The sequence below is a fragment of the Nannospalax galili genome, unplaced genomic scaffold (assembly GCF_000622305.1).
Source record: "Nannospalax galili isolate Female #2095 unplaced genomic scaffold, S.galili_v1.0 scaffold1855, whole genome shotgun sequence".
Taxonomy (NCBI): Eukaryota; Metazoa; Chordata; class Mammalia; order Rodentia; family Spalacidae; genus Nannospalax; species Nannospalax galili.
Genome location: NW_008336072.1, coordinates 68,096 through 86,350, shown reverse-complemented (window position 1 = coordinate 86,350; position 18,255 = coordinate 68,096). Strand labels below are relative to the sequence as shown.

At 51.5% G+C, this 18,255-nt stretch overlaps 1 protein-coding gene across 1 annotated transcript in view; it reads right to left on the bottom strand.

Moving 5' to 3' along the window:
* Cerk (ceramide kinase) overlaps positions 1-18,255 on the bottom strand; it is a 51,092-nt gene that overhangs the window by 30,441 nt on the left and 2,396 nt on the right. Inside the window, exons 2-3 of the mRNA XM_029562389.1 lie at positions 17,667-17,796; positions 796-909 (exon numbers count right to left, since the gene is read on the bottom strand). Of these exons, the coding sequence (XP_029418249.1) occupies positions 796-909; positions 17,667-17,796 (244 nt within the window). The remainder of the gene's footprint in view (positions 1-795; positions 910-17,666; positions 17,797-18,255) is intronic.

Here is an 18,255-nt window from a genome sequence, read left to right as displayed (position 1 = left end):
GAAAAAAAAAAAAAAAATGTTGTATATGAAATACACAGAAATTCAATAAAAAATATAAAAAAAAGATATGTTAGAAATGCAGTCTATTCCTTCCCTTCCTTGAAGTGATATAAAAAAATAAAGAAAGAAATGATTGGCCAGGTATGGTGGCCCATGTGCCATGTATTGAATCCCAGCTCAGGAGGCAGAGGCAGGTGGAGCTCTGTGAGTTCTAGGTCAATGGCGTTTACATGTTGGCCAAGGCCACACTTTGTGAGACCCTGTCTAAAGACAGAAGGGAGACGACAAATAGCCAAAACATGAATGCAAAGTAGATCTTTTTAATGCAAGTTTTAAAAAAAATCTTGTGTGTACATGTATATGATGTGTATATTTGTGTGGGAATGTATGAACACATGTGCCACGACATGTTTGTGAAATCAGGACAACCTCAGGAGTCTGACTTGACCTTGTTTGAAACCCAGTTTCTTGCTCAATGCAACGTACCCAGGAGAGTCTGAAGATGCTCTGTGTCATCCTGTCTCACTGGGGAGTGCTGGGATTATAGAAGCAAGACTGCACCCAGCTTTACATGGGCTCTGGGGATTCAAACGCAGGTCCTCATGCTTGTGTGAGAAGCGCTTTACCAGCTAAGCCATCTCCCCAGCCCCAAAAGTAGATCTTGAAAAAAAAGGCTACCAGAAAGATTCTATAAAAGTAAGCCACCTTGTCAGTTTCAAACAAGTGACACAGTGTCCTTCCCTATAGTCTGCATGGAGCTAAAGGGGGACCCAGGCGGGACTGAGGTACCCTCACCTGTGAATGCGAACGGTTTTTCCATTTTCTGCCAACGGCCACTGGCGGAGTGCTTCCCATGAGCATCTGTTTCCTCCACGGCGATGATCTCAGACACTGGCACGGAGCAGGCATCTGCAAAGACCACACACTTATGTCCAAGGACTCATCAGAGCTACACGGATGGAGACACCTAACTCAAAAACCTGAGGATACTCTGTTTTCATATTCTCATTAGAAACCCCAAACAGAAAGAAAGCCTAGGGCCAGTGGGGTGGCTCAGTGAGTGAAGGCACCTGCCACCAAGCCTGACAACCTGAGCTGGACTCCAGGGACCCCCGTGGTAGAAGCAGAGAACTAATTCTCACAAGGCATCCACTTGACTTCCACACACTCACTGTGGCATATGCCTCGAGGAACTGCTCAGCCATTTGAGCCACAACTGCTAACTTCTCAGGGCTGGTCATAGCACAGTGTGAGGAAATGTGTTCTGGACAAGTTCTGTGTTTTGAGGGCAGAGACTGATGCGGAAAGCCATGTGAGGTGGGGCACAGAACAGACTGAGGGCCACCAAGTGTGCAAGCCAGGCAGGGCCCCACCTAGGGAGAGGGTTCTAGAAAGGCTAGAGTCTGATTCGATGCAGCAAGATGGGATGACGTGGATGGCTCTAGAGGATGATATAGCTCCAGGCATTCTCTGGGTACTGTTTCGCTGTTTTAAGTTAAACAAGGCTAGCCACGGACACTGAATCCTCCTGCCTCTGCCTCCCAAGTGTTAGGGTCACAGGTATGTACCATCACACCTGGCGCCGGATGATCTCTCAAACACTGAAGCCCCAGGGAGAGGCAGACTGACCCAAGCTTGCCCAAGGCATGCTGTAATTAGCAAATTTCAGATCAAAAGAAAGTTCTGGGCTGGGCGCACAGCCCTGGAAGATGACAGGCTGTGACTGATTCTGTGGACTACAGGAATGTGCCTGGATGGGCAGAGGAGATTACAGACAGCAAGACTCCCTTTGAACACTGGATTCTGAAAAGCTTTGCTATGAATCACAGAATATTTTTACACAGAACATTATTATGTGCTAGCTTCCAAACACGGCAGCGTAGCTACAGTCCTGCATCTCTGTAAGAGCTTAATGAGCAAACCATGTTGCGCAGCCCCTGTGGCCCTCTGCCTCATTTTTCAAGCTGTTGCTGTGGAAATTGGGTCACTGGACCCTGGGAAGTTGGGGTCTGAGCCATGAAAGGATGGCAGTGGTATTCCAGAGCTCCCAGGGAACGCATGCTGGGGAGGAGTCTGCGGAGAATCAGGCCTAAGGGTCTGCGTGGAACCTGCTGGTGGTACGTGGGTTTGAGGCCTCCCTCAGCCCTCCCTGCGCAGGCTGAGGTTCCCGATTTCTCACCACCATGCCTCCAAATTCAGTTTGTGCCTGGTCTTCTTTCCTCCCGAAGACACCCCATAGCTCCTCGCCATCCCTAAAGAGGTGGTCCTGTGGGCTGTGACAGGCCTTCTGACACCCCCACACCTCCACCACCGCAGCCAGCATTCCGACATGGCCCCTCTCACTGACCACATCTCACTCTCTTAACCTCCCACCCTCTTTCTAGAGGTGCCGGCCTGGCCCTGGTGGAGCACCGCCAAATCCCACACCACCTGACCCTGCGTTAAAACCCCTCGACTGTCCGTTTCCTGAAACACCAGGAGGTGACAGAGGCGTATTTCTTTGCATCAATGACCTCTTAGGCTCAGAAATAGGGACAGGAGGCAAGTGGCCTTGATAAAGCAATCTATGCCGTGATTTCCTGGACCACTGAGAGCGGACTTCAGCATCTCCTGGCATCTCCGTGTCATTATAACTGTGACTGGAGGTAAGAGACAGGTGACAGAAGTCAAAAATGCAAAGCTGAGTGGAATAACGTAAGCTCCTGATATCCTGACGACTGATGTATTTAAGACGCTGCGCAATAGAGAAAGGCAACGGTCACGTACCACACCACAAAATAACTAAAAGGCACCAGAGACTCACGGGACAACCCCCTTCAGACTGTGGATGAATCATGCTCTGTCTTGCAAATTCAAACCCACACTTGAAGAATGTGGAAATGTGTCACATGCCCTCCTGGCCATACGCCAAAGGCCACGCTGCACCAGAGACAGCACAAAGCCCACGTCTCTCCCACAGCTGTCATAGCATGCAAGTTGCCGCCAAGGCTCACGTGGCATGGGCATTGTCCCTCTGTAGGCCAGAGCTCTGAAAGCAGCATTGCTCAGACACCCACAGTCACAACCCGAGGGCGGACTGGGAGGCAGAAAATAAAGAACTGTCAGGAAGGCCAGCCCTGCAGGAAGGCGCTGGGGAGGTCTCATGGTCAGGCAAATGTTTCAGAGGTTCTGAGAGAGCTGTGGGAACCAGAGAGCAGGCCCGAGAGGCAGGATCCAGGGGAAGTGAGCGGAGGTGGCGAGAGGCACAGGGACAGAAGGATGCAGGAATGGAAATGCCATGTGGGGCCCGAGACTGTGGGCCAGGTGGTGGCCTTCCTCAGAGATGGGCCTCATAAGAGCTGTGAGCAGAGCGGTGATATCTGACCTGGGTCTGACACTGAATAACTGAAGTAGGGGAGCCCAGTGGGAGAGAGTTGGGGTTTGATCCCCAGTACTGCCACAAACAATAAAAATGTAGAGGTTGGCGGGGTGGCCCGGTGGGTAAAGGTACCTGTTGCTACCTTGATAATCTGCATTCTAACTCCAAGTTATCCTCTGACTTCTAGACAGACAGACAGACAGACAGACACTCACGCACACACACACACACACACACACGTGTATGTGTAACAATTTTTGAAAGAAAGCAAGGTGCTGGAGAGCTGGCTCAGTGGTTACAAGCATTGGCTGCTCTTGCAGAGGACCTAGGTTCAGTTCCCAACATCCACATGGCAGCTGACAACTGTCTGTAACTCCAGTTCCCAGAGATCCAGTGCTTTCTTCTGACCTCCGTGGGCATTGCACAACACAGGTGTACTTATATACACACAGGCAATACACTCATATATGTAAAAAAAATAAGTAAAATATTTAAAAAAACTTTGGAGGCTAACTTACTGAGGCCAGGTGGGAATTCAGGGGCCTCTCCTTTCCCACAGAACACTAATGTTTCAGGGTCCCCACCTACTGCCAGCAAAGTTAGAGGACACAGAGACCTAAGATGAGAAGTGGGTTCTACGCTAACCAGCTTGGGCCCAGCCTGAGCGAGGGCAAGCTCCTGTACAGGGAACTCCTGCTACGGCAAGGAAGGAGAGGAGGAGGGAGGAGAGAGAAGCGAAGGCTGGGACACAGCTCATCTTGTCGTAGCACGGTGTCCTGTCCTGGTCTGTCCGCGGTCTCAGCACAGTAACTCTGAGCTGTGCCCACATCAAGAACAGTAAACTCCCCTCCAGGCCCTGCAGTCACACTGAGGGACGGCCTTGGAGGATGAGCAGAGAATGCCCAAGACACCAACTGGATGACAGATGCTGTGGTTCTGTGTCTCTGAGTGACATCCCCCCTGTCCTTGGGACCAAACCCAGATCCTGTCAGGTGGCTCCTGCCTGTCCCCTCCCAGGCACCACTGTACCCAGCTTAGACTGCTGCTCACTGTGCAGGTCACATACCTGACCTGGGACACACAGCATTGCTCCTGAGCAGCCCTGCCCACTCTTTTCAGAGCTCTGGGTGTGGCCCCAGCAGGGCTTGGCCTGAGTCCAGCTTTGGCCTCTTCACAGCCAGCAATGGTTTTCAAATTATTCCACACACCTCACCAGAAGGTCTAGTCGTAACTATGAAGGCCGCCACCACCATGGCAGGTGCACTACTCAGAGCTCTTGGGTGTCACAGCCTTCACCTTATAGGTGATGTGAGGACACAGGCACTCAGAAGTCACCAACTTGTCCAAGTCACAGCCAGTTTCAACTCCTGGCACCAGCTTTTGAGAAATTTACCAAGTGCCCTTTTATTTCAGTGCCTAGAGCCTAGAGCTCCACCTGCACACCACACCGCCCCCACTGTACTGGCCAAGTCACCATTTCCCATAGGCCCCTTCCAGACAACTCTTGTACAGCTTATCACCAGCCTGCCACAGCTTCTGTGTCACATGGGCAAAGCAACTCCCAAGTTGGCTGAGGAAAAAGAAGTTTTCAAGGGGTCTGAGGAGATAGTTCAGTCAGTAGAGTGCTTGCTGGACAGGTATGAGGACCCAAGTTGTATCCCAGCACCCGCTTTAAAAAAACAGGTATGGTGGCACATGCTTATAATCCCAGGACTGGGGAGGCAGAGGCAGGACAACCCCTAGGGCTCAGAGGCCAGTCAGTCTAGATTCATCGGAGAGCTCTAGGTCCCAGAGAGAGACCATTCTCAAAAAATAAAGTGGAGAGAAACTGAGGAAGATACCTGATACTGACTTCCGGCCTCCACACATGCACCTCCCAATGAACACATGCACACACGCACGCACGCACACACACACACGCGCACACGCACACACATGCACACACACACGCGCACACACACACGGGTAGAAGTAAAGTACTGACTCCAACAAAGGGTCCTCTGACACGCGCACACACACACACGCACGCACACACACACACGCACACACACACATACACACACATACACACACACACGCACACACACGCGCACACACACACACACACGCGCACACACACACACACACACGCACACACATCACGCACACACACACGCACACACACACGCACACACACACATGCACACACACATGCACACACACACACATACACACACACGCACGCACACACACACACACGCACACACACACGCACGCATGCGCGCGCACACACACACACACACGCACACACACACGCACACACACACACACACACATCTCCCATGCATGTGCACACTACACAGATTTTGTTTTCTAAACCGATAGTCTAGCTGGCGAGGACAGTAAACAGTGTGAACGTCTGTACTTGGAAAGGACTTAGGGTTTTGTTTATGGGGATTTTTTTTTTTTTGAGACAGGGTCTCCCTGTAGCCCCAGCTGTCCTGGAACTCACTATGTAGACCAGGCTGGCCTTGAACTCACAGAGATCCGCCTGCCTCTGCTGGGATTAAAGGAGTGCACCACCACGCCTGGCCAGGGATGTTCTTATGACTCATCAGGGTGGGTCCTTTTATTGGGTTTTGCGTATCTCACCAAACCATATTTCGAACAGGCTCCATGTGTGTGAGGATTCGGCTCAGAGATGCCGGGAATGTCTGCCCTTATCACGAGCTGTGCTGTCCCCTTTCTGCCAGCTCCTCCACCCTGACACAATGTCTACCTGCTGCACCAGCTGGGCCCTTTTTTTCATTCCCAGACACACAGCTAAACTTGAAAGCACCTCTGTGTGTTTCGGACATTCCTTTTTTTCTAACAACGTAACGACTCACATTAAAGACGAATAGTGCTGGTTCAAATACAATGTCCCAAAGTCAACACTGTTCTTGTTCAATCATCCTGCCCAAAATCAGACTGAAAATCTGTAACTGAATCTTGGCTGAATCTCAACACTTTTGCTGACAACAGACAAATTCTCTGCCCTTCTCTTTGCCTGAGTGACTCACGTAGCTCACCCTGCAACAAAGGCTACAGCTATCACATTCCAGAAAAAGAAATCAGCCGCCCTGCTTGGTTCCCATCTTGTAACTCTCCCGGGTCTCCCTGCAACCTGCTACGGCATTCAGTTCTCTGGGCCGTGTGCGTGTGGCCTCGTGGAGAGGGCGCTGACTTCTAGCTCCTGTTCCTTCTGTTGTGCGTCTGTGTACACATCACATCACGCTTCATGGACAGAAAGTGCCAGTCAGCGATGTCAGACGTTCCTCGATGTCCATGGGTTTCACACGTGCCTCAAGGGCAGCAAGATCCACCAGTGACCCAGGAAGAGACAAATGTAAGCACACGCACATACCAGGCCAGGGTCAAGGTAAGGGGAATGTGCTGCTCATCTGGGCCTCTCAGGCCACCTGAGACGCTCAAGAGGCCTCTTGGGACAATGATCAAAACCAAAACAACTGAGTAGGGTGATACAGACCTATAACCCCAGCACTGGGGAGTTGGTGGCAGGAGAAAGATAAGTTCAACGTCATCCTGTGCTACATGTCAAGTGCAAAGCCCGTCTGGGTTACGTGACATTGTCTTGAAAAAAGAAAAAAGGAGCAAAAAGCACAGAAGGCCACAACTGCTCTCAAATTGTAGAGAATAAGAGACCAGAGAGTGTCACTGGATAGCACTCCTGTATTAAACCTCACCCACACATGGCTCAGGGACCACTACAAAGGCAGGCGCAGAGAGATTGTAAGAGCCAGGGCTGGTGCCTGATCATAAGGAAATAAGAGTCTTCCAGCCTCTGGGAACTTGGTCATATGAACTTATAACAACTTACACAGGACTCATGCAAACGCAATCAGAGCAGCATAGAACTGGGGAAATGGGCAGGAGGTCCCAACTTTAGTTGAGGAACTATTGGTAGTGGATTACTGCTAAGTGGGTGAAAGTTGATCTTCTTTAAGAGAGTGGCTCTAGATAGGCTGACTAGACTCCTATGGATGAACTTGCACCGAGGGGACATCTGGGTACACAAACTTGACTTGATAGACCTTAACATATATGACAGAATGCAGGAAATTCAATGGGGGGGCTATGGGGGTTGTGGATAGGGGAAGGGTCTGAATATGATTAAGATATACTGTATGAAATGCACAAAAATTCAATAAAAATATACATTGAAAAGAAAAACAAGGTCACAGTCAAAGGTAAAACTGCTGCACACGGCTCTCTACAAGTCTGAGCTCTGACATGTGGAGTAGAGGGGTTGGGGCAAAAAGGTGCACCCCAGTACCCAGCAGTGAGGTTCACATGTCACACAAAGGGTGCGGCTACATCCCCACGAAATGTAGGCATGAAGTGGTTCCAAAACACCTTGGCCTCTGCACACCCAGCCTGCACAAGCACCAAGGCACCCTGGGGGAAGGACGCCTAGGCCATCTGGATGAGGATCGGGTCTCACTGCCCTGTAATTAAAGAGGATGCAAGCACATTCCCCTGGCAACATGCCGCTCCAAAGCTCTCGCTGCAGAGCACCTGACCTTCATTAAGCTCCAGGTGAGTGCTCTGCACACAGCTGCCCGTGGGGACGCAGACATGCCACACTGGTAACCATTCTCTCGAGTGGGCAAGCTGTCCTGTCCTCTTCCTGCCTGACTCCTCCACTCGTACAGCCTCCACCTGCTGCCTCATCAAGGGAGTTGACAATGAAGTGAAGCAGACCTCTTAGGTGTGTAGGCCCAGCACCTGCTGAGGAGTAAAGCAGACCTAAAGGGCCCTAGCAGGGAACTCAGAGCTGAAGAGCTCTGTGTCTGAAACTTAAAACCACAAAAAGGACTTAGAATGGTGCACTGAGGAGTGGCGGGGCTGTGAGATGGGTCTGTGGGAACAATCTAATCTGAAGAACAGAGAAAACAGTGTTCCTCCTGCACTGGGACGTTCGGCTCCTGAGGTTGCTAGATGTGCTTGTGCGCCTCCCCCTTTGGACGCCAGATATGAAAACCACTTAAGACAACTCAGAGAGGCAGAGGGAAGAAGGTAACCATGGGGGGGGGCGTGAGAGGGCCCCACAGCTTCTTTTTGCATCACAGGTCTCTGATCTGAGACTGAAGTGGTCCCAGGCAGAAGCCCACTGAGTGTGGACAATAATACCAACACACACCTGGCCTCTCCAGCTACAGGACCAGGAGGGATGACCTCTCCAGACAGAGCCTTACCCTACCCCAGCTGCACGCCCACTGAAAAGACCAGATATCCCCCCACCAAGCCCACAGTCATGCAAGGATCCCACTGCCAAGCTCAAGATGTAAGCTCATCAGAAGGCAGGCTGGACAGGGCGACTTGTGAACATTCATCAAAAGAAAGCAGGCATGGCCAGCTAATACCAGATAAAGTAGACTTCGGACCAAGGGCCATCAGCAGAGATGAGGTTGGGGGGCACCACATAGGGACAAAGGGCCAGTGCATGGAGATATGGTAAGTCCCCGTGTGTGCATCAGAAACACCTTCAAAATACGTAAGGTGGGAACTGATAAACCTGACCAGAGAAATAAATGATTTATAATTACATTTCTACACTTCGACAACAGAACAAGTGGTCTGGATATCAGCCAGTGTGGAAGCCAATGCTCCATCAAACTGCAGGAACACTCCCCCAATGGTGGTGAGATGCAGCCTTCTCAGGAGTCCAAAACACACACCAAAGCATCTACCTTCTCAGGAGCCCCAGCACTGTCCAGCCCCACCAGCTCAGCAAAACAGCTGCCATCATGAGATCTGCTGTGCTCCCTTGTAATGGTCAGTCGGGAACAGGCCTGTGGACTGAGGACCTTCCCTCAGAGGAGGAGGGCGTGGGAAGGTCATTGGACCCTCACCTGAGAGTCCAGCCATTCCTCCCAGCCATTTGTGTGCAATTTTGCTATAATTACACATGAACTCTGGGAGGGACCACAACATATAGACAGGGGAAGGAGTAAGGGGGCTTCATCTACACAGCCATGGGGAGGTCATCAGCCATGCTGAATGCAGACCTTCCAGCACAGCTGCTTTAGATCACTCACACTTCTCCCATAACCCCTCACCCCGTGCTCTGTAAAAATTCATTGGTTCCCTGGGGTGAACTGTGGTGGAATCAAACTTTGGTTTTTCTTTAGGACCTTAAAAGGAAGGGGGATGTTGTTCACATCTCCCCAGGGAAGGGATGCTCACAATACCCAGAAACATATGCCAGGGCAGATGCTTGCTCTAGGTGCCTCTAGGCCTTGAATTCAAATTTCATTTGATGTAGGCAGATGTGTATGAAACTGGTCTGAGAGATGTTAACTGGAGCAAGACGAGGCTTAAGGCTCCACAGATGCAGATGTTTCTAAGAGAGGCTGAATTCACCCTGGCCCTGTGGTCTTTCCACTTGCTGACACAGCCCACCAGAGGGAACCCCAAGAGACCATGTTCCCCAAATGGAACATGACCAGATTCTTTAAGTTAAAGTGGTTTTGGCCATCTGGATTTGCTGCTTTTACAAAGCATCACACTATTATTATTTCTTCACTAAAAACTAGAGCAGGGATTGGCAGCCTACAACAGCAGCCCAAATCCAGACCACTGCTGCCTTTGTAAATAAAGCTTTATTGGCATACAGTCACAATCATTTGTTGACAGAGTCTGTGGCCACTTGTACACTCAAAAGAAGAGCTAAGTAACTGAACTGAAGCCTGAGATATTTGTTAGTCCCTTTCAGACAATGCTTGCCTTAAAGAACCACTGAGGTTTCACTTTTGAGAGAGGATTTCCCAGTGTGGCTCAGATGGCCTGACACCTTCAATCCTCCTGCCTTAGCTTCCTGAGTGCTGGGGTTACAGGTATGCACCGCTTTCTGACCTATTTTAGAATAATAAAAATTAAACTTGAAACACAGTCAGAATGATTATAAGGTTTATAATTTCAAGTGTTGCTAAGCCATGTTCTCTCTCAATAGCTACGGAAACAACCGCAGACGTGCGAGCAGGACACAGTCTCCGGACCTCTGCCTGGGAAGCAGAGAAGCCTGTGGTGCAAAGGTCTCCCAGGGGTCAGAGCACTGCTCTGAAAGATACTGTTTCTGATGTAAGTAGGCATAATTGCTGTTTATTTCCTGTACATTTATTCAGAGAAAACCTGCAGGTCATCAGCTCTCTGTGATTTGACCATTTCTGTTGCTTTTGCCCTCACGAAGGAGCAGGAGTGAAGTCTGCACAGTCCGTTAGGGAGACACCTGGCAGACAGCACTTTCCACCAACACCCTTCATGCCAGGGTTGTTATGTGGGGCTTTGTACCAACTCTTCAGCCTCCTCACACTCCAGTGGCGTCAAGCCCACACCTTCCTATAGAGGGAAGGAAAGACACTTACACAGCAGCCAGCACCCTCCCCTCTTCCCTCTCCCCACGCATGGTGCCTGCTTCCTGTCCTGCTGATAGGGTACTAAAAGGCCAAGCCAGGGGCTAGACAGAGAGCCTGCAGTCTGACCCCACTGCTGAGCAAGAGTAGCAAGCCGTCCTTCACACCCTGTCCTTTAAAGACCTGCTCAGTGGATGGGGGACCCTTGCAGAGTGAGGAGACAGGTGAGAGGGGACTCTGTCAGAGCCAAGACAGGGAGACAAGACAGACACACTGGGCTGGGGAGAAGGCTCAGTCGTTAGCAGTGCTTGCTAGTCTTGCAGAGGCTCACAGCCACCGTAACTCTAGCTCCAGTAGATCACATACCCTCTTTGCGCGCATGCAACATGCAAACACACACACACACACACACACACACACAGAGTTAAAAATAGAAGTAAATCTTTAAAAATTATGAGGCTAGAGAGATGGCTCACTGGTTAAGAGCACTGGCTGCTCTTGCAGAGGACCCAGGTTCAATTCCCAGCACCCTCATGGCACTAACAACCATCCATAAGTCCAGTTCCAGGAGGTTCACTGTTCTCTTCTGGCCTCCAAGGGCACTGCACACATTTGGTACAAATGGCAGGCTGTCAGGTCTAAGCCAGGTTCATTTTTCCAAATTTCCCATCCTGGTACCTGGGATTCAACCATCAGAAGAATGTTCTAAGAAGGAGAAACAGTGAACATAAGGAATCCAAGGTCAAAGCCAGGGGAAGGAAGGCAACAGACTCTCACCTCTAGGCAGAAGTTGTCTGAACCAGAATGAGGCCAGAAGATCAGAAGTGGGCTCTATGGGAGTGGAGAGGAGCGTGAAGCCAGAGGGAGTGGAGAAGAGCGTGAAGCCAGAGGGAGTGGAGAGGAGTGTGAAGCCAGAGGGAGTGGAGAGGAGTGTGAAGCCAGAGGGAGTGGAGAGGAGTGTGAAGCCAGAGGGAGTGGAGAGGAGTGTGAAGCCAGAGGGAGGGGAGAGGAGTGTGAAGCCAGAGGGAGTGGAGAGGAGTGTGAAGCCAGAGGGAGTGGAGTGTGAAGCCAGAGGGAGTGGAGTGTGAAACCAGAGGGCGTGGAGAGGAGCGTGAAGTCAGAGGGAGTGGAGTGGAGTGTGAAGCCAGAGGGAGTGGAAAGGAGTGTGAAGCCAGAGGGAGTGGAGTGTGAAACCAGAGGGAGTGGAGAGGAGCGTGAAGTCAGAGGGAGTGGAGAGGAGCGTGAAGTCAGAGGGAGTGGAGAGGAGCGTGAAGTCAGAGGGAGTGGAGAGGAGCGTGAAGCCAGAGGGAGTGGAGTGTGAAGCCAGAGGGAGCTGGCACAGAGGGAGCCCCCCATTCAAGAGCAGCCAGCTCACCATTCACTGTACTGTGAGAGATGCTGGCTGTCTCTAGTTCAATAGCTCGAACCAACACTCAAGAGAAAGCAGAGACTGGCAGCACGGGGGCCACATGATGCCTGGAGTTACAGGAAAAGACATAAACCAGCAGGAGTTGGTCAGAGCTCTGGTGGTCTTCTTTGAGGAGTCTGGGAAGATGGAAGTCCCTCTATGGGTGCACACAGAGTTGCAGGACATGTGAAAGCTGACGACAAGAAGCATTAGAACAGAGAATGCTGGGTTTATAAATTGCAGGGGAGGACAGCGAGTGTAAAGTCAAAAGATCTGCAATGTCAACAGACAGAAAAGCGATCTTCAAAAGCAGAATGTCTCTTAACAAACTACTGCTTTAATTCCCTTAGGCTAGATGATCAAAAGTGGAATTTGGGGTGTGAAGTGTAGTTCAGGACAAAGCAGATACCTGCGATGCATGAGGCCCTAGGTTTGACCTGACCTTCAGCACTAAGAAAGAAAGAAAAAAATAGATATTGAATCAAAGGAAAAGCTTTTCATATTTTCAAAATATTACCAGGTTCTTTCCCAAAAAACAGCACAGCAGTTCCCACTCTGGTCCTCCAGCTGTGCCCACTTGGATGGTTCCCTGAATCAGCTCTAACTCATTTGTTTCCTGTCTCAACCTCTCGGTCCATGGGCTAAGGATAGCATCCCTGTAGCGTCCACTCAGGTGCTTGACCTCCATTCCAGAGACTGTTTCTGTGAAGGTCATCTCTATCTATCTATCTATCTATCTATCTATCTATCTATCTATCTATCTATCTATCTACCTACCTACCTACCTACCTATCATCTACCTATCAATCATCTATCTTCCTGCCTCCTAAATCCTGGGATTACAAATATGTGCCACCACACCTGGCTTCAACTTTTATAGAAGCTTAAAATTTTTTAAATGTTTAAGTTTTACCATCACATGTGCTGCAGATATCACCCTTATCTTTATCTTATTTATGGTACCTTACAGAAGTTTTATAATTCCTTATTGTCAAAGCAAGTGAAAGCAGATGTTCCCATAGGGTCCCAGAACCCTGACTCACACAATGGAAGATTGGAAAGAGTCCAAAACTCCACCAACAGGTAAAAAGGTGAACTACTAAGTGCGTGCATGCACACGCACACGCGCGCACACACACACACACACACACACACACACACACACACACACACGATGCAGCACTATTTTCAATCAAAAAGAATTAACTTTCTGTACATGGCACTTAAACCCAGGAAGGAGAAATGAAGCATTAGATGCACTTTGGGCTGTGTGGTTATGTTCTATGAACCACCTGCAAAGTGAAACCCATACCTTAGAGAAGGCAGGACAGAGCTCTACCCTCCAAATGTAAGAGGAGATTCTGGGCTGTGACTCCTGTGCCCTATCTTGACCTGGGCGATACTTACACAGGTGCATAGTTATCAAAACTCATCAAACTGTGCTCTTAAGATATGAGGGTTTTATTGCAGGAAAATTAGACCTCAATAGTTTCCCTTTGAAAACTATGTTTCACAAAAGTAAACTGTAATACGGACAACATTATGGCCATTTCTTTCACTTTTCTTCAATGTAGACTTACATACACAGACATACCAAGTATAGTAATAAAGTAATTTTTTTCTCTTTCTAGATGTTATTAAATTGCCATGATTTGGGGGAGTGGAGTGCTGGTGACCCATCCTAGGGCCTGGTGTGTGCTAGGGAAGCTCTTTACAGCTGAGCTACACTCCCAGCCCCATGATTTATTTTGGTAATCTTGTTTATATTTAGCCACATTTTTGGTGTTGAGGACACACAGCAATCACCTGCCCATGAGCTTGTCAGTTTTGGGGCATCCAGGTTGGGGGGAGGGTGTGGAGGGCAGGGGAAGGTCTTCCCACAAAGGTAAAGCCTGGGCAGTGGCCCTCACATCGCCCATGAGCCCCCAGCGCACGACACACACCACTCAGCCCGTACTCTTTTTTTTTTTGTCTTTTTGAAGCAGGGTCTCCCTGTAGCCCCAGCTGTCCTGGAACTCACTATGTAGACCAGGCTGGCCTTGAGCTCACAGAGATCCACCTGCCTCTGCCTCCCAAGTGCTGGGACTAGAGGCGTGAGCCACCTCACTTGGCTGTCAGCCTATACTTTTAAAGCTTGAATGCGGAGCTTATCTCAGTGTGCCTCACTGCAGCAGGCACAGCAGTCCAGACGTCGCTTCTCACGCTCTCAAGTTCAACCAGTGACCCACTTAGAGAAGTCCCGCCACCAATTTCCTGTTTTTAGTCTGCCCCACTTCCGCTGAGGCTCTGGGACAGAGAAGCACTTGCTGGCTCAGCTTCCTCCTGTACAGACTTCCCTCTCCCAAGATAGAGTTCTTATCTCTAGCTGGGCTGAGCTGCTCCCACAGTGGCACACCAGGGCTATGCCTGGGTTTAGAGCGGCTCCTGCACACCAGGCACCTGGGAGTAAGCGATTTAGACTTTCCAGTTTTCGTGTCTAAAGCAAGAGAAAACGAAGGAGTAGATGAAATACCCCGGTGGCTGGAGGGTCACCCAGCAGGGTGCGCAATGTCCCTGCTGGCCTCCTGTCCTTGGGCTCCTCAAGTGCTCCTGCTCCTGTTTTTACACAATCCTCTACCCATGGCTTCCAACCTAGTTAATCCAGGTGTGTCTGAACACACCTGGGGTGTGGCAGAGCTGTAATTGCCACTGGCTAACTGCTCATAGCTCACCTGGCTGACCCCACTGACTTTAAGCTTGCCTTAATCTAACAAGCACCAGATTCTGTGTGAGCTGAAAATAGAGGGTGTCTTCCTCTTCCTAATCCACTGTTTGCCACCTTGCTTCATTTTCACAGGGAGGTGGAGAACACTTGGGAGAGAGGTGTTGAGCTGCTTTGATCCTGTGGCTAGAAACCAGATGTGGGTCCTTAGTCTGAGGCCACCTCAGCCCCACCTACATTCATTTCAGTCCTCAGAGCCTCACAACACAGCATCAAAGCACCTACAGGTCTCAACTACCCACAAGGCCCTATAAACCATTCCAGGTTGGGGTGTAGCTCCTAGTGTTTGCCCAACATTGTAAGGCCTTGGAGTCCACGCCTAGCACGCAGAGTGAATGAACGGCAACCCAAACTCAGAACATCCACCTGACTCTCACCACTCCCACCCCCAATAATTCTTAAAAGAAAATTCAGGCTTCTCCTACCAAACCCCAATCTGGCCTGCCACCCCCATCTAGACTGGGCCAACTGCCTGCCTACTCTGCCCTGTCCCTCCTCTGCCTGTCTTCCCTGAAGAGGTCACAAGATCTGTTTAAAAAGTTAAGCGTGATACAAGGGCTGGAGAGATGGCTCAGCAGTTAAGAGCACTGACTGTTCTTGCAGAAGATCTGGGTTTGATTCCCAGCACCCACATGGTGGCTAACAACCATCTGTAACTCAGTTCCAGGGAATCCAATACTCTCTTCTGACCTCTGCGGACATCGCACGACATGGGTGCACCTACCTACATGCAAGCAAAACACCCATACACATAAAATAAAAATATTTTTTAAAAAATTTAAGCAGGATATAACCCTCCAGGGGACCCCACCTCATGCACTGTAAAGGTCAGTGCCCACCTCAGTCTGCCAGGCTGTAGGAGTCCTGTGCCCCATTTTCCCACTGCACCCCATCCACCCCACTCCTGCCACACTGGTCTCTTGATGTCTTGGGGACTTTGAACCCACTGTTCCTCGTGCCCACACCAGTCTCCCCCTCACACACACAACACCCGGTCTCTCCAGGTCTTTCTGGTCAAACATCATCATGAAGGTGATAGATGTTCAACCCACGCTGCATTGAACAGTGACCACACCTCCATGGCTCAACCCAGATGCCTACCCTGGGAGGCTCTTCTCAGGGCCCAAACACATCAGACACAGTCTCCCTATCTGTTTCTCTGTGCCTCCTTTAATGGAAAAGGTCCCATTGCACCAGAGTCTTCATCACACACGCTGGGCTGGGCTAAGGTGCAACAGTCCCAGCAGGCGCTTAATAGAGACTTGGTGGTAGAGCCTATGCTTAGCATGCTGCAGGCCCTGGATTCCACCATCCCCAGGAGAGAGGGAGAGGGAGAGTGGAGAGGGGAGAGGGGAGAGTGGAGAGTGGAGAGTGGAGAGGGGAGAGGGGAGAGGGGAGAGGGGAGAGAGAGAAATTAGATTGGTGGCACATGTCTGTAATCCCAGTTTGAAGCTAGCCTGGACCTCGTAGGGAGACTATCTCAAAAAAAACAAAAACAACAAAAAGCAATGAATGAGGGGCTGGAGAGATGGCTCAGTGGTTAAGAGCACTGGTTGCTACTGCAGAGGACCGATATGATGGCTAACAACCATCTGTAACTCTAGTTCCAGGGAATTCAACACCCACGTTTGGCCTCCATGGGCACTGAACGACACGGGTGCACTTACATACACGCAAGCAAAACATTCATACACATAAAAGTAAAAATATTTAAAAAGCAACAAATGAACCTGAGCACACCCTCGTGGCCAGCCCTGGGTACCCCCACTTGTATCCACACACAATCTTCTATAATCCTCCCTGTCCTTGGGAGGACTGAATGACATCTTTATAAGCCTCTGCCAATCCCTAAGTCACCAGACAGTTCTGCAAAAAAAAAAGCCAGTGGGGAAGGTGGCCCTGAAGTCCTTGTCCCAGCGGGCCCACTGCGCAGGCCTTTGGGATGGGGTGCATCCTTCCTGTTTATCAGAGTGACCTGAGGGCCTCTGAGGGGCTTGTGGTCAACTCTCAGTCTAAGCACCCAGCAGACCTCAACAGAGAGCCAAAGCCCTTTCTTATCTGCCTAAGCCCAGGAAGCCTACCCCAGAGCCTCTGCTTTGGGGATCTTGGAAAAAGAAGTGTGTCCTTGGACTTATGAGATGTGGGGGGATGAGAGGGGACAGCTGAAGATCAGTCCTGTCCAGGTGTGCCACACATCCCCCAGACAGCTCCAGTAGCAGACCTCCCCCTGGGGTCCCGCTGGCCCACAGGGGGCTATGCACACGGACCCCTCCCCTCCCCGTCCAGCACCTCCAGAGGCTTTTTTGTTATCCCAGTCCCAGGAGAGTCTGGGTCCTCAGCACAGGCCTGATCCCTGCCAGCTGCCTCTGAGCATCCCAGTCTGGTGCCTCCGGCCCAGCCTCCTCTCCCTCTGCTCCTGACCTCTTTCCCCCTGGGTCCCCAGACCTCCCCTCCAGGACCCCAGGTCTGCCCACCTCCAGGACCTCCGGCCTCCCCACCTCCAGGACCCCGGCCTCCTCCCCTCCACACCCCAACCTCCTCCCGCCAGGACCCCGGCCTCCTCCCCTCCAAGGACCCGCCTCCTCCTCTCTGGGACCCCCGGCCTCCTCCCTTCCGGGACCTCAGCCTCCTCCCTCCGGGTGTACCCCAGTCCCCCAACTCCCCGCCTCTCCGGTGCGCTCCTGCGGCGCAGGCCCGGGTGGCTGCAGCACCCAACCCCACCAACCCCGGACCGGGCTCACTCACCCGCGCCGGGCGTGCAGGGCCGGGTCCCGGGGCTCCGCCACCAGCGCAGCAGCGCCCGCGCGGGCTCCAGGCAGACGGCGCAGCGCTGCCGCTTCACCCAGAGCACCGAGCGCGGGACCGTTAGCGGCCCCTGCAGTCCGCCGGGCCGTGGCGCCGGGAGGCGGGAGCGGGAGGCGGCGCTGCGTCACCCGTACGCAGGGCGGCGGGCGGCGGGGACTCGGGAGGAGAGGACCAGGGTGAGGACAGGAGGGGCTGGACTTGGGAACCCAGAAGGAGCAAAGGGTCCAGGGCGAGCCCCGGTGGAGAGGGACGAAGGGTCAGAGGACGGGGCCCGGGGACCCGGGGACTGGGCGTTGCGCATCCACGGGCCGTGGCTCTCGCTCCACCTGGGCGCTGGGTCTGGCCGCAATGACAGGCTGGTCCTGGCGGCGCAGAAATGCTGCCCAGTTGGTCGTGCGCGGGCGGTGCAAGGCCTTGGGACTGGCGGTAAGCGCGCACGAGGGACGTGACCTTGGGCATCAGTCTCCTCTAGGATCCTGGTCTCCTGTCATCTGGGGAGAGACCTGCAGGGTGGCCAGGTAGCATGGGA